The following is a 27094-nucleotide window of genomic DNA, read 5'->3' as shown; positions in this document are numbered from 1 at the left end:
TATGCTAGATATTCATAAAAATGCTGTTGCAGTGTACTTATTATTTTGTTGTTTTCATTCTTTAAAAGTCACCAGAATGCAGGAAACAAAGTCTCTGACCCCAAACCCTCCCTATGTTTGAGGTCTCAAGGTTGGCAAGTATGTGCACCACATACTGAAATCTATGTATATGTTTTGGTTCAAAGAAATATATGTCACTCCCTCACTTTAAAGACGCCTCAAGTAAAAACTGGCTCAACTCAACCCACTGGGAAGGAAAAAACTCTCCTTAACTTACAACTTCAGACACCTGCAGTACTAAATCAGTTCCTCCTGCAGGGCCCTTTCAAACAGTGAGTGCATGAGAGAGTCATATTACTTTGACAGTAAGTCGTGCCAGGAAACGAGACATCTCATCTGGCTCTGTCACCAATAATATAATTAGCTTAGGCTGCCTTGCAACCTGTTTAGCTGCCTGCATTACAGTCACTGCTTTATGCTGCGGCCCCGTGGACTATGTGCTACACTGATACTGCGGGTTTCTCTCGTTATAAGGAGACTTGGCAACATAACTTAAACCCGAGAGCCATAGGCGGATCAGCACAAGATGGGTATTTCATGGAGCACAGAGCTGACACTTTAGTGCATCAGCTGCAGAAAAATGGAGTGACTTCCCCTCAAACCGGCAGTAGGCAGAATGTTTTTGGCATCATCTGACAAAAAATCCATAATAACCTTTCAGCATATTGTAATTCAAGTGCTCTGAGAGAAAACTAGAATTATGCACCTCCTCATGACTTTGTTTTCAGGTTTTAAAAAAAACTAGCACATGATGGGAGACTTTGGCCAATCACAGGTCATTTCAGAGAGAGAGCGTTCCTATTGGCTGGGCTCTGGCTGGTGGGCGGTGAGCAGAATAGAGCAGTCTATGCTTGCAACACAGCGCAGTTTGAGCTCATGTTTGAGCTTGCCAGCTTTGCCTGACATAGCGAAACGCAAGCCATTAGAAATAACAGGTTTTAGAGCGCAGCGGTGCCAATGTCATGTTGTGTCTGAAAGGGCCTTCAGTGAGTGAGAGACGGAGAGAGAAATGAAAGAAATACTCAAGCAAAAATGAATAAAAACTGCTGTATATTAGTTTATGCTAGATATTCACACAAGTTCTCGCCAGAGTTGCGAATTATTCATTTTTCTTTCCTGAGAATTAAAAGTAAAATTAGTATCCTCATGGCTCTGTTTTCAGGCTTTAAAAAAAATAGCCCATGACGGGAGACTTTGGCCAATCACAGGTTATTTCAGAGAGAGAGAGCGTTCCTATTGGCTGGGCTCTGGCTGGTGGGCGGTGCTTGGGTATTTCCTCAACTGATCTCAACTTTATCATTTTACAGCTAAACACAAGATGTTTCTGAAAACATTTGAGGTGAAAAACAGGCATTACAGTAACAGAATATTGATTCATATTGGATCAGCGCTGCCTAGTTTGACCGTTTGATTGGAGTTTGCGAGTGATTGACAGCTGCTCAGAGATGGCAAGGCTCCAGCTCGGCTCTGATTGGTTGTTTTCCTCCGGTCTGTGAAATCTTGCAGATGCCATTAGGAGCACCCTAGGACACCAGAGGCACATGACTTTTTCCAGATAACCTGTCTCATGCACTCCTGTCAGAATATAGTGAAAATAGTTGTTTTTTTTTAAATCATATTTGCTTCAATTCTACCTACTGCAGCTTTAAGAAAATCACTATATACATCTAATATTTCTGACCTTTAAAATGTATTTTTATGTTGAAACATTGTGGAGGAAAAAAAAAACTAAGGTGGATGCATGAGCCCCTGTTGTTTTATAGGCTGTGATATTAAAGCATTAAGTTGTGTCTTTGCGCAAAGTTGAGTCGCGCGTCCTGCGTAAAAGAGGCACCTGAGGAATTTGCAGCCCGCGGTGCCAAGGTGGGACGGTTCTGCCTCGTGAGTACACAGGGGCGCGCGCAGGACATGCATTCAAGGAACGCGCACGAGCAGCGAGCAAAAAGCTCAGAACATGCACGCCGATAACCATCAAATGACACCAAACACGTGCTGTCATATTTAGCTGGTCTCCTGGATCCAACATTAATTCCGAGCGTAAAGCTTGGCTTGGCAGCGCACCGGACTGACTTGCTGACAAGCGCAGTTTAACAAGCCCTGTTTGTGTTTTGCACCCTGCAGTCAGTTGCTGGGGACGCACGCTGGAAAATGAGGTTTGGAAGCATCGTTTTATTCGTCGCTCTCTGCTCTTTCACCGCTTATTACATCTACGAGCCCATTCCGGAGGAGATAGAGGAGAGATGGAAACTCATGCTGACCAACACTTTCTTCAGAAGTCTCAGCCATCTGGTAAGTAAAAAAAAACCTGTATTCTTGCAGGCTATATATCCTGACATTAAATCTGCTGGTATAGCCTATTACTTTGGAAATAAACCCCTATAGAGCAGGCTATCTAACACTGTGGGTGAATGTATACGCATTTATTATTTCAGTTTAATACATATGTGAATGACCATATTTCAAATCACACAAAAACATATCTTGGTTTTGTTTGTTCCCTCAGTAGGTGACAGGTTATTGCGTTATGCTGATATGCTGGATATAAATGCTTGTTACACCAGATTATATCAGATGCTAATCCATGTGTTATATAGTCCTGCTCACCTGTTCTAATAATAGACCCTATTAACGAAACTCGACTCTGTTAGTTAGACGCCTGTGATTTACAATGTAGTGCAGCTAATATGACTCCATATAGGTTTTAAAGTGAGTAATAGGCTATTACATGGCTAACATTAGTGTCAAACAGGTTATAGATTGAGTGGAGAACAAAAGTGCAGGTGCAGGCTACTACCTTTAACACAACAGGGCATTGTTATTATTATTATTATTATTATTAGCATTGCTAATAATAATAACAACAACAACAACAACAGTATAACAGTATTTTATTAAGTAAGACATTACATTTTCATTATTATAATGTATCTATTACATCACAGTCAAACATTTCATTTCAGCCTTCATTGTTGAATTATAGAGCCACATTAATGCCTCTCGACCAGGCACGCTTCCATTCATTTAAACATTATGCATCACTAGGGACATTTTGGGGTTTTTAATTTTTTTTATTATTTTGGCTGTGTGAATGCATATGGAATACATTTTGACAAGGATGTGATTCTTTTTATTTTATTTTGGAGGTTAAACCTCAGCTTCTATATTAAGTCCATAATAAACTGTGTACATAATACAGACAGGATAAAAATGTCCCATTTGAAATCCAGTAAAACTACTATTTTTGATCCCACTGCCAGTACAGCATAACATCACGCATTTTATTATATCAGGCTTTTAATCTTGAGCCCTGACTTCAAAATTGTAGTTTTTGCCATTTTACACCAGATTGAGCCATCACTCATGTTTGCCCTGTGGGGCAAATACATACTCAATTATGTTCCTGATTTGATTTTAGGGTTATTGCTGCTGTGTTATGGAGCACTGCAGTGTTTGATGCAATGCATCAAAAGTAGTGTTGTGGCTAATCATTGACATAGCCTAGATAGTGAAAAATAAACCCTAGCATTTAGTATACAGAAATACTTTTTTCTTCTTCTTCTTCTTCTTCTTCTTAAAAAAACAATAGTGGCATTTTGTAAACAAACTGGCATTTGGAGGGTGAAAACTTTGAATATGTATCTAAAATAATATGAATATATAATTGTATAGTAGTTTTTTTACACGGGCACTTTTACACTCTTTTAAAGGGTGCACAAAGGTTAAATGATCGATAACCCGACCATGGCGTATTACAATAAGTGATTTTTAATGAGGTGTTACTCTAGGAAGATGTAGACATTGATATAAGTGACTTATATCTCGTTCTGTTACAAACCAAATATTCAATATTTTTACAAGTTAAACCTGCAGTAGGCAGAATTTTTTGGCATCATTGAGCAAAAATTCCACAATAACCTTTCAGCATATTGTAATTCAAGTGTTCTGAGAGAAAACTAGACTTCTGCACCTCCTCATGGCTCTGTTTACAGGTTTTAAAAAAATCAATCCTGTGACGGGAGACTTTTGCCAATCACAGGTCATTTCAGAGAGAGAGCGTTACTATTGGCTGTTCATTCAATGGAGGCAGCTGTCAATCACTCGCAAACTCCGATCAAACAGTCAAACTGGGCAGCGCTGATCAAATATGAATCAATATTCTGCTATTGTAATGCCTATTTCTCGCCTCAAATGTTTTCAGAAACATCTTGTAGGGTACTGTTTAGCTGTAAAATGAGAATGTTTGCTCCTGGTGGCGGTGCTTGGTATTTCCTCAACTGATCTCAACATGGCAGCCGGGTCACAAACTTTCTCATTTTACAGCTAAACAGTACACTACAAGATATTTCTGAAAACATTTGAGGTGAGAAATAGGCATTACAGTAACAGAATATCAATTTGTATTTGATCAGCGCTGCCTAGTTTGACCGTTTGATCAGAGTTAGTGAATGATTGACAGCTGCTCAGAGACAGCAGGCTTCAGCTCGGCTCTGATTGGTTGTTGTCCTCCGGTCTGTGAAATCTTGCAGATGTCATTAGGAGCACAGGAGGACACAGAGGCACTTGATTTCTTTCAGATTACCTGTCTCATGCACTACTGTCAGGATATAGTGACCATTTTATAAAAATAACTTCTTTTTTTTAATCATATTTGCTCCATTTCTACCCACTGCAGCTTTAAGCAAAAGGCCTGTTTGGTTTCTGAAACAGAAAGAGATAGAAAGGCTTCAGTGTTGTCTGACTGATATGAATGCTTGACTGTATGTAGCCCTTACAGTGGATGACTCTTTGATAGGTCTATTGTGGTCACAGTAGAAGAGCATCAGCTGATGAGCCTCATGTCAGCCATTGACTGTTTACCTCATCAAAACATAATGGAATATGAGTCATGCTTTTATAACTTATCATGTAGTTATGACTTCACAAAACAAATTACTGTAGGGGTCTGTTGACATTTTACGAGGCAACGTTCACATGACTACAGGCTCCCTCTCTCCCTCTGTAATACTGCCACATAGTTTAGCATCTTAACCCTTTCCGTTTGGAATATTACAAGCTTTGGTCAAGGTGATTGTTAACATAGGATAAACTGCCTGCAATAGCTTTACTGTGCATGTAAGACGTAACACTAATGGCTTATATGTTTGATGAACAGTGACACATTTTGTAATATGTCTGTCTCTATATCTCATGCTGTCTCTCTGCTTTGCTTTCCAGGCAGACCTCAGTGAATTGCTGGGGCTGAAGGGCTACATGGGGGTAATGTACTTCATCACTCTGGCTGAGCGAGTAGTGCCTGTGTCTGACGAGCACGTCAAGGTGACAGAGGAGAAATTTGATGGAGTGGAGGTGGTGGTGTACCAGTCAAAGCAGAGGGGCGATGACTCCGAGCTCCGGAGAGCTATCATATACCTGCACGGTGGAGGATGGTGTCTGGGTAGTGTCCGTAAGTTGATAGGCCGGCCTGCCTTCTCCTTTATCACACAGAATTATGACTCTGACTTTTAAGGATGGATGGAAAGATGAATGAGTAATACGTATTCTCCTGATGTGTTCATCACACAGTAATTCTACTATTTTATTGAGGAAGTGTTCTGAAATTCATGTGACAAATGGCTCCGTGTGACACAGCTATTATGACAGGATTATAAATAACGAACAAACTACACAAGCCACTAGGCTTTCCAAGTTGCCTGAGGAAATAACACACCGTCTGCTGGAGCGGTGGGAACCTCAGAGGGTGGTTACCCTCGCTAATCCAAAACGTAAAGACATGAGTGTGCATGCAATTTGACACATCTCATGCTGTTGTTGCAATCTGTTGAAAGGCTGCAACAATTACAGTAGCACAGATTTCGCCAGGAAGTACCGTTAGGCTAGATGGCAGGTTCATCTCTGTTACTGCAGTGTTCATCAGGGCTGTGTATTGGCAAGAATCTGGCGATACGATACGTATCGCGACACTGGGGTAACGATTCGGTATATTGCGATATACTGCGATACTGTAAGCAAGGCGATATACTGCGATTTTTTAAATTAAATTTTAGGAAATCTGTCACAGGCAACATGCTATTTTGTACGTTTGAACAGCATGTGAAATTTTTTAGTATGCCCGAAACCTTACTATGAAACCAATAGTATGCGAATTGCATACTACTTCCGCTGAAATATTACAGTATGCAAACATTGGACACTACGGTGGCATAAATATCCCACAATGCAATGCGGTAGTGACAAAAAAAGACAGTGGCGGACAGCTCTGTAACATCAATAGCGCTTCAGTTTAAGTGTACGTATAAGATTTCATTTTGCGAGATGTAATATATATTTAGACTAATTCTGAATTTGATTCTCACAAACCGTCGTTTTGGTCACATGAGGTTGGTATGGGTTACCATGGTTACACGGGCAAGGAGGCTCTTAGGAAGTAACATCATAAATTACTGCTCAGTGCGTCTGAAAGGATACATACTGTTTATTCACACAAAAGACATCCATCCAGAAATAAACCATTTTTGAATAGGCAATATTAAAAAACACATTTATGCTGCATGCAAAAAACGGCATGGTTTTTGCCCCTAACTGTATGGGAGTAGCATAAAATGGGCATGTCTATAAAGGGGAGACTCCTGGGTACCCATAGAACCCGTTTTCATTCACATATCTTGAGGTCAGATGCCAAGAGACCCATAGGACCTGAAAAAATTGCCATGCCAGTTTTTCCTCGCCAAAATTTAGTGTAAATTTGGAGCGTTATTTAGCCTCCTTCTCAACAAGATAGTATGACATGCTTGGTACCAATGGATCCCTTCGATTTTTCTAGTTTAATATGATCCCAGCTTCACTCTAGCTTTAAAACTGAGCCTGCTACAACCTCTGAAATTTAAAATTAATCGATTGTTAATTATTATTATATAATTATTAATCGAGAATCTATACAGTATCGCACAACATAATATCGCGATACTCATGTGTATCAATATTTTCTTACACCCTTACTGTTCATGTAAGGTGGCTGTGTGATTTCAGGAATGAATGGATGTCAATTCTACGTGGTTTGTGTTGCTTTAGAATCTCTGTGCTGATCTGTATCTGTCTTCTCTGTCCATGCAGGAATGCTTCCGTATGATCTCATTGCCAGAAAAATGGTCACCGAGCTAGATGCAGTGGTTCTTTTAGTAGAGTAAGTATTTCATATTTTATAGCCAGTTATATGCAGCTACTGTAATATACTGCACAAACTGCTGCTTCATTTGTATTATTCATAGTTAAAGCTGCAGTGGGTAGAAATGGAGCAAACATGATTAAAAAAAGTTGTTTTTATAAAACAGTCACAATATCCTGACAGTAGTACATGAGACAGGTAATCTGAAAAAAATCATCTGTCTCTGTGTCCTCCGGTGCTCCTAATGGTGTCTGCAAGATTTCACAAACCGGAGGAAAGCAACCAATCAGAGCTGATCTGGAGCCTGCCGTCTCTGAGCAGCTGTCGATCACTCGCGAACTCCGATCAAACGGTCACACTAGGCAGCGCTGATCAAACATGAGTCATTATTTTGTTACTGTAATGCCTTTTTCTCGCCTAAAATGTTTGCAGAAACATCTTGTAGTGTACTGTTTAGCTGTAAAACAAGAAAGTTTGTGACCCGGCAGCCATGTTGAGAACAGTTGAGGAAATACCAAGCACCGCCCACCAGCCGGAGCACAGCCAATAGGAACGCTCTCTCTGAAATGACCTCTGATTGGCCAAAGTCTCCTGTCACGCGTTAGATTTTTTAAAGCCTGAAAAACAGAGTCATGAGGAGGTCAGAAGTCTGGTTTTCTCTCAGAACACTTGAATTACAATATGCTGAAAGGTTATTATGCAATGTTTGCCCAATGATGCCAAAAATGTTCTGCCTACTGCAGGATTAAGTCTACTGTTCCCCCAACTCTTTCTCTCAGCCACTCGCACACAGTTTTCTGTTATTGTATGTGCCTGTCGTCCCCCATTAGTCACAGGCTAGATGGATGCATTAGAGTGAAGCTAAAAGGTTTTCATTTGGGTCTCGCCAAGCCTTTCCCTGTCAGAGCTAAACTCACTGTTGTCCTTTGGCACATCCGGCTCTAACTCTGTCTCTCAGTACTTTAACTTTCTTTTGCCAATACTCTCTCTATATCCTCTAATTCACTACTCGCAGTTTGTCATATTGAAAGACCAGTACTAAAACAGTGTTTTTGTGTGTATAACATGGTTGTGCTTGTTGACATTCAGTATTTGACAGTGGGAGATAGAGTGGATCTGTGTATTGGTGTCTGGTGTGTGGGGGTATTGCCTTATCTGCTTCATCCAAATTCCTGTCTGCAATTTGTTAAGAATTCAATGAGTTATTCCAACATTTCCTAATCTCAGTCAGCCACGTGTAATATTTGGTTTATAGATTGAAACACAAAACAATTCAGAACTTTAAGCAAATGTACGTAATGGACCTTATTTCAATAATGTAGGTGCAATTTGCAGTTATCGCAACGCTCAAAGTCAATCAGGGTGTTAATCTTTGCGGATAATATGACTTTTTATGTATCTAAAATAGAAGAGATGTTTTTTAATAGAACTGCAAATAAAACAATTCAAATTGTTGTTGTTTTTTAATGCATTTATTTCTTTTCCTAAACATGGCCAAATAAAGTGTGAAAGCTGATTTGTAAAACAACTGCTTGTCAATGTGTTTACAAAGTAATTTACGGAAAAAAACACGGTACATTAACCCTAGATCTGATGATCTGGTAATCCCCTTGGAAAAGTCATCATGTTTGTTTTCCGTGGCTCAAAATGTTTTCTGTGCACATGACCTTCAAAGCTCATGTTTATTTATGCTCTGGTTTTAATCTGCTTTTTTCAGGTACCGACTCGCCCCCGCTCACCACTTCCCTGTCCCATATGACGACGTGTACCGTGCGGTCAAACACTTCCTCCAGAAGGGGGTGCTAGCCCAGTACTCTGTGGGCCCAGGACGCGTTGCTGTGTCTGGGGATAGTGCTGGGGGGAACCTGGCAGCTGCTGTCTCCCAGCAGGTACTGAATCTGTTTTTTTCTTTCTCAGCTCTATGTTTCTGGTTCACACATGGAAAAAGAACTGTATGAAGAGGTGACATGAGGCAAGGTCAATGAGCCAGTTGATGATAAATAGTATTGTATTACCCTGAACAGAAAGTACATGGGCTCTGTGCTGGGTTTGAGGTGACCGATAGTGACCTACTATTTCATATCGTGTATAACTTTGTTTGAACTATTCAACAGGTTATTACGTTCATATTAAGCAAATTATCTCTGATTCATATTCCATTATAATAAGTTGTGCGCTTTTATAATTGTTTATACTGTATGAGTGCCATAACATACTTGTAACATTCAGGCCACTCTTCATAACATCAATGATCATCACAGTAGGAGAAAAATATACAAATATACATAAAAAAATGAGGATGGGTCAGGGGTGCACTCACTCTAAATTAAAAATGTATTCTGTTACAATTACTAATTACCTGTTAAAAAGTAGTCAGTAATTTAGTCCAAGTATATCACAATATTAAAGTTAAAGGTACCGTTACTTCTTGATTACATCAATACCAATTAAGCAAAAAAGGACAAGAGAAAAGAAATACCAATGAGATAACTTTTATTCAAACTAGGGCTGTCAAAGTTAACGCGATAATTACTTGTTAACTCAAATTTATTTTAACGACACTAAATTCTTTAACGCATTAACGCAACTTGCAATTGTAAGGTTGCAGTGGGCTCAGTTTTAAAGCTAGAGTGAAGATACTGGTATTATATGAAACTAAAAAAACCTAAGGAATCCATTGGTATCAACCATGTCATACTAGCATGTCGCGAAGGAAATAACATAGCATGACCATTTTCAAAGGGGTCCCTTGACCTCTGACCTCAAGATATGTGAATGGACATGGGTTCTATGGGTACCCACGAGTCTCCCCTTTACAGACATGCCCACTTATCACACGCATAATCACATGCAGTTTTTGGCATAGTCAAGTCAGCACACTGACATGTTGATAAGAGTATTAAATACTTGACAAATCTCCCTTTAAGGTACATTTTTGTGACAGATAAAAAAATGTGTGATACATTTGCGATTAATCGCAATTAATTATGGAAAACCATGTAATTAAATATTTTAATCGATTGACAGCCCTAATTTAAATTTAAGTATTGATGTTAATATGTTTTTTTAAGGCTGCAGTGTTATTGTAAGCAGTATGTTTGGGAATGCGCTGCACGGTTTTTACCACCAGGTAGTGCCTGTGAGTGAGTAGCAAGATAAGTAGAAGTTGGAGGGGAAGAGGTTTTCTTCCTCGATCGTTGTTTTTACCTGCCGTAGAAAGAAGATGACATACCGGCTGCAGAGAAAAACATGTAGGCAGACTTTAGAGTGGGAATATATGCTGATTTGCTTCGTTAAGTACAGAACTAAAATCGTTACAAGTGCGAATAACGTCACAGCGTCCACCTGTGTCTCTGGCTGCGAACATAATTAACGGTATGGGCATTTGAATCAAATGTGGGCTAGTGACTTTGATATGTTTGCTATTCACACATCATGTGCATTTTCACTGCTGTAAGGCACACTATACACTGTACTGTGAGGTTGTTCCCCTTTTCTGCTCTACATTCAATGACGAAATCTTCACCCAGTGAAAGTATTTTTTTGGACTAACGTTAGAGGCTATTGTGTGAGACTCATGTCGTGAAGTGTTGTCATGTGTGCGCATCTGCATGGTAGTATATTGTTTTTTATTTAAACATTTATTTTAAAATTGTAATCCATTTTTACTACTTAGATTACGTCCTTTTCTCTCCATCCGTGGAAGCTCACGAAAGAGAAAAAAATGTAAAAAATAACTATAATTTTTCATCAGTGCAACTGGCAACAGGCACCGTAACAGATACGAGGGTTACGCCTTAACAAGGCGAGGAGCTCTCCTTAGATAATCTCTATGGAATTTACTTTTGAAAAATTAAGTGCCTTGAAGAGGAATTCATTTTTCTGTGCTCTAGTAGAAGATCACTTCTGGCAGTACTATGCTGAAATGTACAGTACGCCCAAACACCAGCTTAGGTTCGTAAAGACGTTCACGTGTATCTCTGCAGAAGCATAATTCTAGCTTTATTTTATCTCGACAACCACAATCTGATGGCCCATTCCGGGCGATGGGCCTTGTCGCACACAGCCCAGTTGACACAGCATCTAACACTGTAGCGGGTTGGAATCAACTCAAAGAAAAGCCTCTCATCCCAGCCAACAGGTGCACTACCTCCCATGGAGAACCTTCATGGAGAAACTTTTGGTGTTGCACCATGGAGAGTAGCTGATCGCATTTAGTGCTTCACTGTCAGGCCTACAGGATTCTGGAGCAGACATCACGTCCCCGGACACCCTTTTAGTAGACAACACTGATGTCATGAGTCAGACATCAGGCTGGTAGATAGGAATCTCTTTGTTTCAAGGAAAAACCCTGCACACTCAGAGACGGCAGACTCCAGCTCGGCTCTGATTGGTTGTTTTCCTCCACTCTGTGAAATCTTGTAGATGCCATTAGGAGCACCAGAGGACACAGAGGCACATTATTTCTTTCAGATTACCTGTCTCATGCACTAATCATATGTGCACCATTTCTGCCCACTGCAGCTTTAAGACGTTTTTTTTTTTGGGGGGGGGGGGGGGTTTGTGTATAGGCTTGTTAAGCTAGTTATGTTTTAGTAGACATCTGTACTGTCACGCCAATCCAGTTCTGTTACTACATCCATGAGTTAAGAGATTTAAACAGCTCAGTGAAGAAAAACAGATACTCTGTGGGTGATGCAATTCTTCCTGTAAACAACCATGACTAGTACATGTTAATCAGATGTGGTGTTCTATTTCATCAGGTTAAGAAATACTCATGGAATTGTCTTTGAATATGTGCCAATCTCTCTCTTCACAGTTACAAAAAGAGCCTGGACAGCAAGTTCAGTTGAAGGCCCAAGCACTCATCTACCCCGTACTGCAGGCTCTGGATATGAACACGCCTTCCTATCAGCAGAATCAGGACATGCCCATTCTGCCCCGCACCCTCATGGTTCGTTTCTGGAGCGAGTACTTCACCACTGACAAGGCCTTTTTCAGATCCATGCTGGCCAACACCCACAACAACCCTGAATCTTCCAGCCTGCTGAAGTTTGCCAACTGGAGCGCCTTTCTGCCAGAAACATATCATAGAAAATACAACTACAGTGCTCCCGCTGTGGTGCAGGGAGCCGGAGGGCAGGCAGTCGGGATGGAAGGACCATCTCGATCTTTGTCCGACCCGAGGGCGTCACCTCTGCTGGTTCCAGACGCTGCCTTACGCGGTCTGCCCAAGGCCTACATTCTGACATGTGAGTATGACGTTCTCCGAGATGACGGGATCATGTATGTCACACGGCTCCGCGCTGCTGGCGTCGAGGTGACGCATGAACACTATGACACAGGATTTCATGGAGGGCTGATGTTCACCGTGTGGCCAGCTGACTTCCAGATTGCACGTCGCATGACAGACAACTTTTTGAAATGGCTCAAGGAAAACCTGTAAAAAACTCTTGACTATCAATATGCATTCCAGTTTTTTCCTCACAATGCACCAGTGTTTGGTTAGGTGCACATTTTTCCCATCTGTTGTTCAAGTTTTTGTTGTTAATTTCTTTTTCTTTGGTTTTCTGTAAATATATTGAGAAATATATATCGACTTCTTCTGTTTTTCCACTCATGGATTTTTCCACATTAGATACCCGTAGGAAACTGAAAGAATTGCTCTGATTTGTTCACATACGTTGGTTTGAGTAAAAAACATATGACACCATCACTCAAGTATTGTTCTTGATTGTAGTATTCTGTTCATTGTCCAACTAACACAATACTACCTAGAGAGATCCAAGGGGAAAAAATCAAACTGTGGAATATCACAAAAGTTATTGTGTTGTGGAAAGCTAGAGCTAGATGGCCTTTTGTGGTGCTGCTCATTCTTGTTTCCCATCACAGGACCTTCTACGTGATCTTATATAACTATTGCGTCAGAATCAATACTGTAAATTAGCAATGCATGCCACAAAAGACATTCGAGCTATCCCATTTGGTGTTTTAAGAATCCAGTGTAAGTCTTGGCAAAGGGGGAAAGGACTTTCACAACTGCAAAAAAAAGTATATTCAGTTTGGCCAAAGTTAACACAGAGTGCAGCTCGTACTGAAACCTAAGTGTTTTTTGGATGTGTTTACAAAACTCCTGCGTAATGTTTCCTAACATTGCATCAAAGATTGACAAGTGGTATTCTGTTTTCCACAAGGAAAGAAAAAGCCCTTAGTTGTGTAACCCATGAAAATGTGGTACACAGGGAGCTGCTTGCTGGTATGGTTAATTATTTAAACTGAAGAGTGAATTGCGTCTTCATCAGCACATCATCTGATTGCATCTATTCTAATCTCCACATACTTTTGGAGGTCTGAAAAAAAATCATTATTTCAAGTCTTGTTTGCTTTGTAATGGCTGCACATCAAAGCAACAGTACACACAATGGCATTTGATGAGTCACATTCCACACATACTATTGGTATTTATAAGTAAAGATGCTGTAACAATGTGCATACTTCCAAACATTCTTCACACCTTGTGTACACACATTTTTGTGATTGAGCTTAGCTGAGTATGATGTAGAAATATGGCAAAGAGAGGGACAATTTCCAAGAGGGAATTTGGGCAACATTTTATTTGGAGCCTTAATATTTACAGCACATCACAAGTCTCAAGTGAGTTCCCTATTAGAGTATAATAAGATTTATAGGTGTGTGTGTGTTTGTACAAACCCCCTTCTTTGTTCAAGCATGATTTTATTGTAGTGTGAGTAAACAGCTCTACATGTGGTTAATTTGACTTTCTACATCAGGACTATTCAAGAGTTCCAGTTGCAAAGGTCCAAACCTCATAATCTCTAATTTGCCTACCACTAAACAAAATGAACAATGTGCATGTCAATATCATTTCAACAATATTTATTATCTATTTTCAAAGTAGGATACTTTGAAAACAAATAATTACCACTAATTAATAAAATTAGTCCAAGCACAATGAGCTTAAACAGGACTGAATCTTATGGAATAAATAAAAATGGGCTCTTTTAGAAAAAGTACAAACAAAGCTTTGAGTAGCCACTTTTGTCTTTTAAAAAAAAAAAAAAGTCCTTTCCTACAGACAGAAATGGGTCTGTGACTGCCCTGTCAGTAGTTTGAATCTTGGCTTGAATGGAGTTAGTGCCAGTGACTGGTGAGCCTGCATCGGCACTTGATTTTAATAATGTTCATAGCAGTTAAAAGCTGACTCACAGCTGTAAATCGATCCAAACTTGGTCAAGTTGTGTAGCGCTACTTTGGTTGGACCGGGGAAAACAGTCTCAGACAGTCTGTAGCCAGAAAGTAGCAGGACAGTTGCTTCATGCTCCATGCTGTCATCTCTCACATCTCTCTTATGCCGTTTTTCTCTCTAGCGAACTGTCTACACACGGTAACCAATCGATTTGATCTTCTCAATTGAGTAATGTTATTGCTGTATTAACTGGATTAGCTGCACCCGAGCTCTATAACCGCAACTGTCGAAAAAAAACAACGCTCCATGAAGACTATTTATTCTCATTAATTTATCAGAAATTGGTCATGGGTCTGGATAGAACCGTCATTTGGTGATGCCCGTTCTACATATTAACAATGAATAAGCTACTATAGCTCCCAATATAGACCTGCCTTTGTGTATTAGAAGTAGGCAATGACGCAAAGGCTGCTTTGTAAGAGGAAGTTGCCAGTGCAAGATGAAATTTGAAACATTTAACAGTGTGTTTAAAGATTAAATGGCTGGCACAAAGCCTGTTTCTGTTTCTGTCTTCAGTTTATTTAGCCCTCAGTCAACTTTTAGTCCCTGAACCTCTGTTGTAATTGCATTCAGAGGAAATGCGATTTCAGTTATTTTCCCCCGTGGTGCAACACTAATATGAGGTGGCTTGAAACCATTCACACGTCTCTCCTTTCTATGTCCTTTATCTTTCTGTCTGTGAGCGTCATCACTCAGCACATGCACCCAATTAGACTGTTATCAGGCCATTAAATAGGCGTTATCAGACACTATAAGCACCATAGATGTGGGTCATTAAGGACCTACTATGTTGTAAAAGTGAAAGTGAAACTTAAAAAATCTAACAGGTTGTAAAACTGAATGAAACGTCATGTTTTGAACACAAACAAAATGGCTTCTTTAGGTTTAAGCAACAAAACTACAACTTCTTTAGGTTTAGGCAAACAACTGCTTGCTTTAGGTAATAAAACTGCAACTTCTTTAGGATAAGGCAACAAAACTACAACTTCTTTAGGTTTAGGCAAAAAAAAAAAACATAGTTAAGTACAGGGAAAAACACCTTGTTTTGGGTTAAAATAACCTCACACTGACTATACAACAGCGCCTGCCTTCCACTTCTGCCCCTGTCATAATTACTACGGTCACTGTCATGTTCTTTTGTATCTTCTTTCGGTGATTTACCATGTGACTAGATAATAAAACCTACTAGTGGGTGTAGTAGGCCCCTATTCACCCACATCTATGGGGCTTATAGCGACTGATAACGCCTACTTAATAGCCTGACAGCAGTCTAACTGGACAGCTATCTAAAAGATAACAGGGAGGTAAAGGTTACCAAAAAATAATCCTTCATATGAGTGTCTCTGTTCCTTAATGTCTCGCTGTTCTTTCAGCTTTACCGTTCAAAAAGAGTCACAGTTGATATGAAAAACCTGAAAGTCACTGTCACGTCATTTCTGGCACATCATTGCTTGAATTTTTGTTCACCAGTTTCTCATTTTTACAAAGAAAATACAGTATCACAATGAAGTGTGTAACTTTTTAATCAAGTGACAGTCAGAGAAACCTGGCTCATTTGCAAAAGCACTGCTACATTCTCAATTGTAAATATGATTAGTTCTATTTTTAGTTTGGATTCCCTCTTGGAGAACTAATGATTTGCATCATTTTTAATTTCAATGTTATCAATAAATTGACCTGTAACTACTGATCAGTTGTACTTGTGTGTGTGCAATCGAATACCTTGTAAAGAGAGAAATGTACTAGAATAGAGGGAAAAGAGGAATAGAAATGTCTTGTCATCTTACATGATGTTGAGAAATACTTCACACAAAGCGAACAGGAGGATATGAGGATATTCTGTGTAGACTGACTCAGACACTAAATCCACTTGGCGCCATAGATGAAGCAATCCAGGTTGGGGTTTCATATAGATGAGGGAGAGAATACAGTTGATCTGTGAACATACAGCAGACTATGTCCACAAATCTACCACTAAACACGCCTACGCACTTTCTATCCAAGAGGTTTGGAAAAAACAGGCAGTTTTGTTTTCTCTGGATAGCAAAGAGGATGATGCATGAGTGCGAACAAACCATTTATACAAAAGGATGATTCAAATAGGTCAACCTCGTTCATCAGGACATGTTAAACAAAACACTCCACACCTCCTGTGTATAGAGTGGACTATTTATGTGCTACACTGTGCTGGTCATATTCCTCTGTTTGCTGGCCTTGTGTGCAGGTGTGCGTACATGTACTTATGTGTATATGCACTTACTTATCCCTCCAGAGATGAATTGGTGGGACTGTTCCCGAATTCCTTCACTGCTATGGAGGGCTAATAACATTAACGTGAAATGGATTATGGCAGATGATTCTTTGAAACTTAATAATGTATAGTGGTTTTGCACGGATTATACCTACATACTGTACAGAAAGGGAACAAATACTTACTCTGTTCACACACAGGAATGCGAGAAAGCATGCACATACTGCTAATGCAAATATGGACATTGTGTAACATGATTTTCTCTTTGGTTTGGTGCGACACTGTTCTACCTTGAGGCTTGAAAATAAATCATGGCATTTTCAAAGGTCAAATACTGAATGATTTGAAACCAAAGCCAGTCAAGGCAGATTTATTTTCTTCATTAATTCTGAGTCTAAGGCAAATGATAATAACTCATTACATTGTTCACACTAGATCAGTGCCTGTTGAAAACATGCCTGTTCAGAACAGGCTGAATGCTTGGCCTGTTGTCTTGCTGATTGCGGCTTTCTCAAACCGCTCATACAAACAACTTCACACTCGACGCTGCACTTCTTTGGGTGCATAGTAAAGTCGCACACCCACATCACGGCTACTCACAGTACGAAACAACAGTGAAATACACTTAGCTGAGGTTATTTCCAAATAGGCGTATTAGTCGCTTGCTTTGACATAACCACTGCCATTATAAAGTAAAGCATGGGAGGTATCTTGCTGGTTGTTCATGGTAACGTTATTAGTGTTATAAGTTAGTATCAAGTCTGACACCGGGGAAATACAGTCTTACTCACGGGCACATCGGTGAAATACACTCTGGTTCGATTCTGCTTCTAGTTGGCTATCCGCTAATGATGGATCCAGGGAAGTGAAAAAGAGTCAGTTTGTAATATTAGTATATCCTGCATCTATGTATCATAGGCTATAACGTTAGTATAACGGCAGTTGATGAGCCACGAAGAAGCAGAAGTACATTATCCAGCGTTATTACACAGCTTTGTCGAATACTCGATTCTGATTGGTCAATTACGGCGTTCTACGGTCTGTTATTTCTTTATAGGCAGACCGTTGCTATGTATAACAGACCGTTGCTATGGGCACAGTTCTGATGTCGGACTCTGGCGGACCATTTTTGTGTCAAATTATTGATTTCTTAAGTATGTAGCCACGTAATAAGCGGGATAATGTACAGCTAGTGGATCATTGTTGTGAAATAACCCCCTTCAGGGCGATGCTTCGCATCAGGGTGCTGCATCGCCCTGTCTGGGTTTATTTCACAACAATGACCAGCTCGCTGTACATTATCCCTTACTTAGCGGGCTATATCCAGGATCCTGCAGCATTGAACTGAGCTGTGGTATGCCCGCTGCAGACGACATGCTGGATTCAGTCTGCAGAGCCCTGAAGCCCCGCCCCCACTGCTGCACAGAGCACTGTGTGCTTGTTTATTCAAAGTTTATTAATATTGAACATGTCGCATGTCCAAATAGCACCAAATTCGACAAAGCACTCCATGGGGTCCCCAGCAATACACCCGCCAAGTATGAAGTTGATCGGATGAGCGGTTCTCGAGATATGCGAAGGTCACACCCACCTACACACATACCCTCGCTTTATAGTTAGATGTACATTTTATGACCACAACATTATTACTGCTTAGAATAAGTGCTTTCTTTAAGAAACCATACGTTTAAAATACAGCAAACCACCTAAAAACCTCTATAAAGACCAAGTGCCCTGTAATGCCGTCATGGCCTAAATGGCCACAGTTGTCTGAATTGCAATATTGAACTATCTTACCAAATTGTAATATAGAGCTTTAGGTTTTGTATTTATCCTCACATGAACTTTTCTGCTGCTTTTTCTCATCGGCTCTGTCTCAACACAACTCCTCTGGCTTTTGTTATGAAACTTGAAACGAACACACAGAACGCAGCCCCAGTATTTCACTGTGCTGCTTCTTTTCTTTGTACATTCCAGGAGAGACGTTAATGTAAATGGAGTAGGGGATCAAGCATGGCGATTAGACATGGCTGAAAGAAAGCACCTGATCCTGTCTGTCGTATCAAAGCCCTATGAAGTTAGATGTGTTTGATGGGGTTTCAAGGCCTAAATAAGCATCAAAGGTCACTTACAGTCCAATATGAAGGAGGCTTTGATGAGTGCTGAACTTTAGACATACAGTATATATTAGAATGGTATTCGAATAAACCAGATCAACCAACATTAGAAAAAAGCTTCATGGGAAAAAAATCATAGATTATATAAAATATGGAGGTAGTCTCCGTGATGTCACCGCTAGGTTTCTGAAGACCTGTTGTGAAGCTCAAAGTGGGTGGCTCTGGCCGTCACCATCTTGGCACTGACAACGCAGCATAGCCTGAGGCTAATCCAAAAATGGGCAAAGAGGTGGATCGTCGATGGAGCTGAGGCGGGCCCGGGTGTCACTCAAACGGTCATGCCCTCATTATGCTGAACTTTAAGCTTTAATATAATTTGACGAGTGAGTTATATAAAAATTCACCCCCGTACAGTATAGAGACCAAAACCGTTTTTTTTGTACACGGCTGCAAACATGTTTATTTCTGCTGTAAAGTCGTGCATTTTAACATGGTGGTCTATGGGGATTGGCTCCTTTTTGGAGCCAGCCTCAAGCAGCCATTTGCAGAACTGCAGTTTTTGGCACTACTGTGTTGGCTTTCCCTTCCCAAAACGGAGTTTATTCAAGTGTGCTATTAGTATACTTCTCTTAAACTTAAAATAAGAGAGTATACTCTTAGTTTAGTTTTTAGGTACTTATCAGAGATATACTTAACAAAAGTATACATAAGTATACTTGGGTCATACTGACAAGTATACGGAAAAGTCTGAGTACACTTGGCTTATACTGACGAGTATACAGACAAGTCTAAGTATAATTGGCTTATACTGACGAGTATACAGAAAAGTCTAAGTATAATTGGCTTATACTGACGAGAATACAGAAAAGTCTAAGTATAATTGGCTTATACTGACGAGTATACAGAAAAGTCTAAGTATAATTGGCTTATACTGACAAGTATACAGACAAGTCTAAGTATACTTGGCTTATACTGATGAGTATACAGAAAAGTCTAAGTATAATTGGCTTATAATGACAAGTATACAGACAAGTCTAAGTATACTTGGCTTATACTGATGAGTATACAGAAAAGTCTAAGTATAATTGGCTTATACTGACAAGTATACAGACAAGTCTAAGTATACTTGGCTTATACTGACAAGTATACAGACAAGTCTAAGTATACTTGGCTTATACTGACAAGTATACAGAAAAGTCTAAGTATTCTTGGGTTATACTGACAGGTATACAGAAAAGTCTAAGTATACTTGGCTCATACTGACAAGTATACAGAACAGTCTAAGTATACTTGGCTTATACTGACGAGTATACAGAAAAGTCTAAGTATACTTGGCTCATACTGACAAGTATACAGAAAAGTCTAAGTATTCTTGGGTTATACTGACAAGTATACAGAAAAGTCTAAGTATACTTGGCTCATACTGACAAGTATACAGAAAAGTCTAAGTATACTTGGCTCATACTGACAAGTATACAGAACAGTCTAAGTATACTTGGCTCATACTGACAAGTATATGGAAAAGTCTGAGTACACTTGGCTTATACTGACAAGTATACAGAAAAGTCTAAGTATAATTGGCTTATACTGACAAGTATACAGAAAAGTCTAAGTATAATTGGCTTATACTGACAAGTATACAGACAAGTCTAAGTATACTTGGCTCATACTGACAAGTATACAGACAAGTCTAAGTATATTTGGCTTATACTGACGAGTATACATAAAAGTCTAAGTATTCTTGGGTTATAGGCCTAATTGTACTTAATCTTTTGATTGAGATATACTTAAGAAAAGTATATTTAAGTATTCTTGCCTTATAGGTCTACAGAAAGGTATACTTGGCTTGTAGTTGTGCTTACTTTATGATAGAGCAGCCTATTAAAGTGTGTGAGCACTGGAGGTTGCTGCTTGGAAAAAATATATTTTGTGTCAAAAGAAGAGCCTGATTCAGTATTTTCTATACTGCAACAACATTTCCACAGTAGATGAAGTTCTTTCAAGATGGGAATAGAATGATTTTGTAATTGGAGGTCCTGACTCCTGAGAAAAAAATTGAGCTTTTTGTTCATCTGATTTTTAGTGTGATTTTTGTTTTGTATTGAATCTGAATGTGAAAGACAAGATTTAAAAGGAGGCAATGATATACTGTTGTAATGGTGGTGGTGAAATTTGTGTTCGTGGGTATGTAGGAACTCAAAGTATGCATCTCAAGGCTGACACTATTACACATGCATACTTTCCGAATACATACATTCACACAAATGAAATTAATGATACACACAGTGTGCTACAGTGATAGGATATGTGCTGCTTACTCATCAGGCAAATCTAAACCCTTCAATTCTCTATTCTAAGACCGTGACACTACTCAGGAAATTGCACAATAAACCATGGTTATCTAAAAAAAAGGAGAAGCTTCTCGGGAATGAAAATGAAAATCATGCTGATGACTCAGTTGAAAAGGTCACAACGTAAGGCGCTACATAGCTCAGCAAGCTGGGGTCACTTAAGTCCATGAGAACCAAAGTCAACAGAGATCAAATCATGAAACTGTTTTCCTTGACTGATTTTCAGGATCATCCTCGTTTAGTATGTGTTAAGGATAACAAATACACTTTTTCCATTGTTTGAGCTGTAGAATATCCCATTTCAAAAGATACAGATAGGAAAGATATACAGTAGAGAGCTGAGGAATAAAAAAAAAAGCTAAAGTGCTTAGAAATACTGACAGAAAACCAGCTAGTTTCACATTACACAGGAAAAGTTCTGAGAAAAATCCGTCAAAGCCAAAACATTGCTTGGCAGGGTTGAGTTTCATTGGGATTTTATTAATACCGGTATTGATACTGATTAAAAGTGTAAAAGTACCAGGTATTGAGTCAGCCAATATGGAATGGATTGTTATGTGAATGACGAAAATGTACATAACTGATATTTGGTATCTATGCTCTCTGTCACCTCCCGCAAGCATACACCTATCTCAGTTCAGCAGGGATTGAGGAGTGACAATATTGGGGTGATGTGACATGTAACATGTGTTAACTGGAGACGTTGCTGTTATATCCTATGCATCATAAACCATAAGGACACTCGTCATTTTTACGTTTTGGTATTGCTTGTGCTGTAATGAAATTCAAATTCAATGACCGACTTATGGTGCTGATAAAAAGCCCATAAATCCAAATGGTAAGAAGGGGCTTTTGAAAAGCATTGCAGATTCTAGTGTCGAAGAACACCCTGATTAAAAATGGACATGATGAAAACGATTAAATAGGGTTGACAATCGATTAAAATATTTAAATGCCATTAATCACATGATTGTCCATGATTGATGGCAAATTAATTGCACATTTTGTATCTGTTCCAAATGTACCTTAAAGGGAGATTTGTCAAGTATTTAATACTCTTATCAACATGGGAGTGGGTAAATATGCTGCTTTATGCAAATGTATGTATGTATTTATTATTGGAAATCAATTAACATTACAAAACAATGACAAATATTGTCCAGAAACCCTCGCAGGTACTGCATTTAGCATTACAAATATGTTCAAATCATAACACGGTAAACCCAAGCCCAACAGACAACAACAGCTGTCAGATGAATTCCGATGCTCAACAGCCAACTTTTTTAAGATAAAAAAAAGATAATGAATATTCAAAGATAAAAGTGAAATACAGAAAAAAATAAATGCCTCAATGCATCTCCCAAGATATATTTGATTTTCTCAGAAACCATATTAGTTATGTTTTATTTAAGTACATTCAAAAGTAATATAGTACAATGTTGACTTCAGTGCAAACATACCAAAAATAATTATGCTTTTTCAATGAATACAGATACAAATACAAACAACAACATATCTGCACAAAAATAAATATGCTTAAAAAGAGTGTTCATATAAAAACAGCCTTAAATGTAGGAAGTTTATTTTACGTTGCTTTACTTTGTCAACATGAAAGGTAACTATGCCTCAAGTCCACTTCATGGATATGTTTTATCACATGTGATGAGTAATATTTGTGGATATGGTCACAACGACAAAGCATCCACATCATTAATAAGCATAATAACATGTAATGTGATATTAATAATGCAGTTTGACACTATTTGAATGGCTGAAAATGACTACTTATTAAAACGCAACAAAAATAAAGAAAAAGCATACAACTTTTAACAAAACACATGTAAAGATAGAGCTGATTCACATGTTTGGATATGTTGATGTGTGTGTCATATGTAGGGACTTTGAATTCCGTCAGGCTGGTTCTCTTTGCGGCTCTTTTTTTCTTCTCACCAGCTTTCTGAGCTTAGCCAATAGCAGCTCTCTGAACTTGTCACCCATGAGGAAGTAGAAGACAGGGTTGATGACGCTGTGCATGAAGGCAATCGGTCGGGTCACGATGTACACGCCCTCTATGTACATCCTTGTACACAGCTGCAGCCCTGCCCAGGCCTGCCGAGACACTATTCTGACATTTCTCAAAACATGGTAAGGAGTGTAGAGAACCAGAAACATGACTGCGGCCGACGCAGCGACCCTGAGAGGCCGCTTGTATGACGTTGTCTTGCGCTGTACAGCCCTTTCCTGGACACGTAGCAGATGTCCAATTTGGTAGGAGAAAGCACAAAGCCCAAGCAGAGGGAGAATGTAACCAGTCAGGGTTAGCCCCAGGCTGTAGCCCAATGTATCGATGCGTCCCTCCAGGCTGGCAAAATCCTTGCAGCGACTCCAATTTCCGCTCCGAAGGTCGTGGACCATCAGTGATATCATTGGAGCAACTTCCACATTGACGGCGAGGAAACTCAGCCCCGTCACGATCAGGGCCGTTCGTGGCCTCAGCAGGTAGTGGTTCCGTGTTGGATATCTTATGAGCAGGAAGCGGTCCATGCTAAGCCAAACCATAAACAGGATGGAAGAGTAAAGATTGACATGCAGGAGATAGCGGTTGATGACACAGGCATAGGGAGAGGTCTCTGATTGGTCATTTGCGTAGAGGTACGAGAGGCGTGGGAGCGTGCAGAGGAAAATAAGGTCGGAGACTGCCAGGCTGAAGAGGTAAATATTGCAGCTCTGCCACTCCCGCAAACAAAATATGTAGCCAAGTACAACCAAAAGGTTGCCAGGGAAACCGATGCAGAACTCGATGGCATAAGACGGCGACAGGTAGTACCTCTCCAGCACGTCATCGATCTCTGTACAGTTGAGTACCTGGAGAGAAGACGGAGAGAACAGAAGGAGAAGAGGACAAGAAATGGGGAAGGGAGGGAAGAGGAAACAAACATTTGAGTAATGATAGAAAAGTCTTACAATTTGGAACTGTGAACTGTAAGGACAATTTCCAGTAACAGATTCAATATAAACTACTTTAAGGTTCAGAGCTAAATACATTCAGCACAACATTAATAGTGTATGTGTTTGTATAAGACTTACCATGTTGTAGTTGTTCGAGTAGTTGCTGGTAATGTGAGAATAGGGAGTGCAACCATGAGCAGGTGTAGCCACTATCTGAATACTGGAAACAGTAAACACTGAGTTCTGAGGGTGCTGGAGCCTTTAATATGACATGGTTGAGTAAACACACAGGCAGTATGATTGTCAGTATTTGCATATTAAATATGGAAAGATGATGCAAACCAAACAAAACCTCATAGAAGACTTGATAGGTTACTTAATAACCGCACACCCTCGCTTTGTCTGGTTACCTGGCACTCCAGCCAGAATGTTAATTAAGGTGGATATGACAGGCTTGCGTTTGTACTCATTGAAATGCCATTGAAACAAGGGTCATGCATTAGGGAAACGTCTGAAAAACATTTTAACTTCTCAACCAAATTGAACCCGTCATCAGCTGCAGTTATTTCAAACTTTTGCAGTCATTTAAAAAAAAAAAAAAAAGTTTATGATTTTATTTAACCTCTAGAAGAAGAGTGCTCCACCTAAACAATTTCATGCTTCCAATTTTTACAAAATTATGCATTTCACCCGATTATAATGCAAGACAAATATGTAGATGCTAGCAAATGAAGTCTGGAAAGTAATGTTAGCAACTAATATCAGTGGCACAGCAATAAACAGAAACATACATTTGTATTTGTCTCCCAAAGTGTAATTGTTTTTAGACTGAGCAACATCCATATTCAAATACAGTATGCTACCTTCATCTGTCAGATGGCTCCATTGCTGATCAGCCAACCATCCATGTGTTCACTGTCAGTGGAACAACTTTGAGTTACAGTATGTGCTATTTATGTACAAATGGAAATTAGCAGTTGAAGGGGAAATGGAATAATGAATGAAGAAAATTATCAATCCCTTTCCTAAATTTATTCCAAAATTGTATTTACAGTCTCCCAAGAGCTGAATAATCTGTCTGGTCTCAAGTAAAAATGGAAAGCTGTATTTCAAAAAATTAACAAAAAGAAAATTTCCTTTTTTCTTCCAATATTTATTTTCTTTCCTTGCTAACTAGAAAATAAAATTTAGATGTAATTGTAAAAAAAATGTAGAATGTAAAGAATTCTTACTTTTGAGCGATGCAGTGTCCCTGAGCTACGGATTTTGAGTCTACTTCTCTAAATTATAGGGTTTATATACTCTTTCTTTATGTCCTGTGTTAGATGAATAAGTGTCTGCAAGATAAGATAATGAGGATTTCTCCACGTGATTTCTCGTGAAATATATTTCTGGCCTTCTTGGTACCATGAGCGCTTCCAAGTTCCCTTTTTTATTTCAGTCAACTCATTTATTTACATTCTTGATCTCACACTTAATGTCTCAAATTAAATGCAGGTTTCCTTTTTGGTTAAGCCAAGTCAGAATGTTCTGACCGCACAACTTGTCGCTGTCATTCTGCACAATAATTGTGAAACTCTCAAAGCAGAAGTTCAAAGTGCTTGAATTGCAGCATGCTGCTCTTTTAAGGGTTAAAAAGAATTACCAACAGTTTTCATAAAACAGTCATTCATATGTCTAAGACAGGCGAAGCATTGCATTGTGAGATTTTTGTTAATAGTGTGAGCACATTCAGTAAATCATTTTGTATTGAGCTAATGAGAGCTGTTAAATCAGACTTGGATATAGTTAGGAAAGAGACTTTGGAATGCAGCATTGTGTCATCTGCATAACATTATATTTAGACTTATGGTAGCACTTTCTATGACACCCATATCTATAATGCACAACATACTTTTAATGCATTAAAGTCAAAGTTGTGTCAGATAGGAGTACCTTACCAGTACTTAGTTTATTGTATGTTATGACCAGTTGTTTCAGGTATTATCTTTAATGTGACTCAATTTAGTGTTTAGAGAGAGTTTTTTGGGGAAACATTGTGATAATGAAATGTCTATCACTCAGTTGTTCATCAAAAAGTTGTGTCTAATTGGAGTTCTCAATTTCTGTCATGACCCGTTAAACAAAACATTTTGTGTGTTGTTCTTGCATAGGTTTAATGATATTTTTTCACTTAACTTAAAGAAAACAATGACCTTTTTTGAGTGCTTATAACTATAATTATACAGTGCTATAAGCAGATTATAACACATTAAGAGTATGTTTGTAATGCATTAAGAGTCATAAAAAGTGCTACCTGACTTTTTTTCTGATTGAACAGAATATCACTCAGACAAACAGAATCAGTCTTAAAAGAGACTCTAGAGGGCTTTTAAGCGAATAGGATTTTTTTGCCATCAGAAAACACCTCCTGAGATCTACCAGAAAGGTTCCTACGGGTTACAGCAGAGACATCAAGTCCAAGTGACCTCAGTGTGTAAAGTATTGCATAATCTAGGATCAACTGCTTTACTTAAAGGTCCAGTATGTAGGATTTAGTGAAATCTAGAGGTGAGGTTGCCGATTGCAACTAACTGAATACCCCTCCCTTTCCAAGCATGTAGAGAACAATGGTAGCCTTCGGGTAACGTAAAAACGTGAAAGGCTCTCTCTAGAGCCAGTGTTTGGTTTGTATGTTGTGGGTTACTGTAGAAACATGGCGGTGCAACATGTCGGATTCCCTTAAGAGGACCTGCTCCCTATGGAGATATAAAGGGCTCATTCTAAGCTAACGAAAACACAATGATTCTTAGTTTCAGGTGATTGTACACTAATGAAAACATAGTTATGAGTACTTTATTCCATTTCTGCCAATAAACCCACATAAATCCTACACACTGGCCCTTTAAAAATATAAATTGAGCAGGACATTATTCTTTTGCATTGAAAAGATCTGTG

At 39.2% G+C, this 27094-nt stretch overlaps 2 protein-coding genes and 2 long non-coding RNA genes across 5 annotated transcripts; 2 read left to right on the top strand and 2 right to left on the bottom strand.

The window, feature by feature from the left end:
* Nucleotides 1-1905: 1905 nt before the first annotated feature.
* On the top strand, nucleotides 1906-14343 carry aadac (arylacetamide deacetylase). The gene is made up of 5 exons (XM_037776249.1): nucleotides 1906-2349; nucleotides 5275-5503; nucleotides 7171-7240; nucleotides 8940-9111; nucleotides 12042-14343. The coding sequence occupies exons 1-5, from the start codon at nucleotides 2209-2211 to the stop codon at nucleotides 12666-12668; spliced, it is 1239 nt and encodes a 412-aa protein (XP_037632177.1). The 5' UTR covers nucleotides 1906-2208; the 3' UTR covers nucleotides 12669-14343.
* On the bottom strand, nucleotides 6594-15740 carry LOC119491962. The gene is made up of 3 exons (XR_005207689.1): nucleotides 15550-15740; nucleotides 10025-10028; nucleotides 6594-6604 (listed from the first exon to the last, which is right to left on the bottom strand). It is a non-coding gene; the product is annotated as an uncharacterized LOC119491962 (long non-coding RNA).
* Nucleotides 15400-16179, top strand: LOC119491963. Its single transcript, XR_005207691.1, has 2 exons — nucleotides 15400-15429; nucleotides 15460-16179. It is a non-coding gene; the product is annotated as an uncharacterized LOC119491963 (long non-coding RNA).
* A 6325-nt stretch (nucleotides 16180-22504) lies between these two features.
* Nucleotides 22505-25096, bottom strand: LOC119491031 (succinate receptor 1-like). Of its 2 annotated transcripts, XM_037774600.1 has the most exons (3): nucleotides 25021-25096; nucleotides 24296-24416; nucleotides 22505-24073 (listed from the first exon to the last, which is right to left on the bottom strand). In XM_037774600.1, the coding sequence occupies exons 2-3, from the start codon at nucleotides 24296-24298 to the stop codon at nucleotides 23120-23122; spliced, it is 957 nt and encodes a 318-aa protein (XP_037630528.1). In that variant the 5' UTR covers nucleotides 24299-24416; nucleotides 25021-25096; the 3' UTR covers nucleotides 22505-23119. The 2 variants fall into 2 exon arrangements, with proteins under 2 accessions (XP_037630528.1, XP_037630526.1); XM_037774598.1 differs by lacking the exon at nucleotides 25021-25096 and having other exon boundaries at nucleotides 24296-24434.
* Between the last annotated feature and the right edge of the window lie 1998 nt (nucleotides 25097-27094).

The sequence above is a fragment of the Sebastes umbrosus genome, chromosome 7 (genome assembly GCF_015220745.1).
Source record: "Sebastes umbrosus isolate fSebUmb1 chromosome 7, fSebUmb1.pri, whole genome shotgun sequence".
Taxonomy (NCBI): domain Eukaryota; kingdom Metazoa; phylum Chordata; class Actinopteri; order Perciformes; family Sebastidae; genus Sebastes; species Sebastes umbrosus.
The sequence above is the reverse complement of the archived record's forward strand: the minus strand, read 5'-3'. Positions and strand labels throughout refer to the sequence as shown.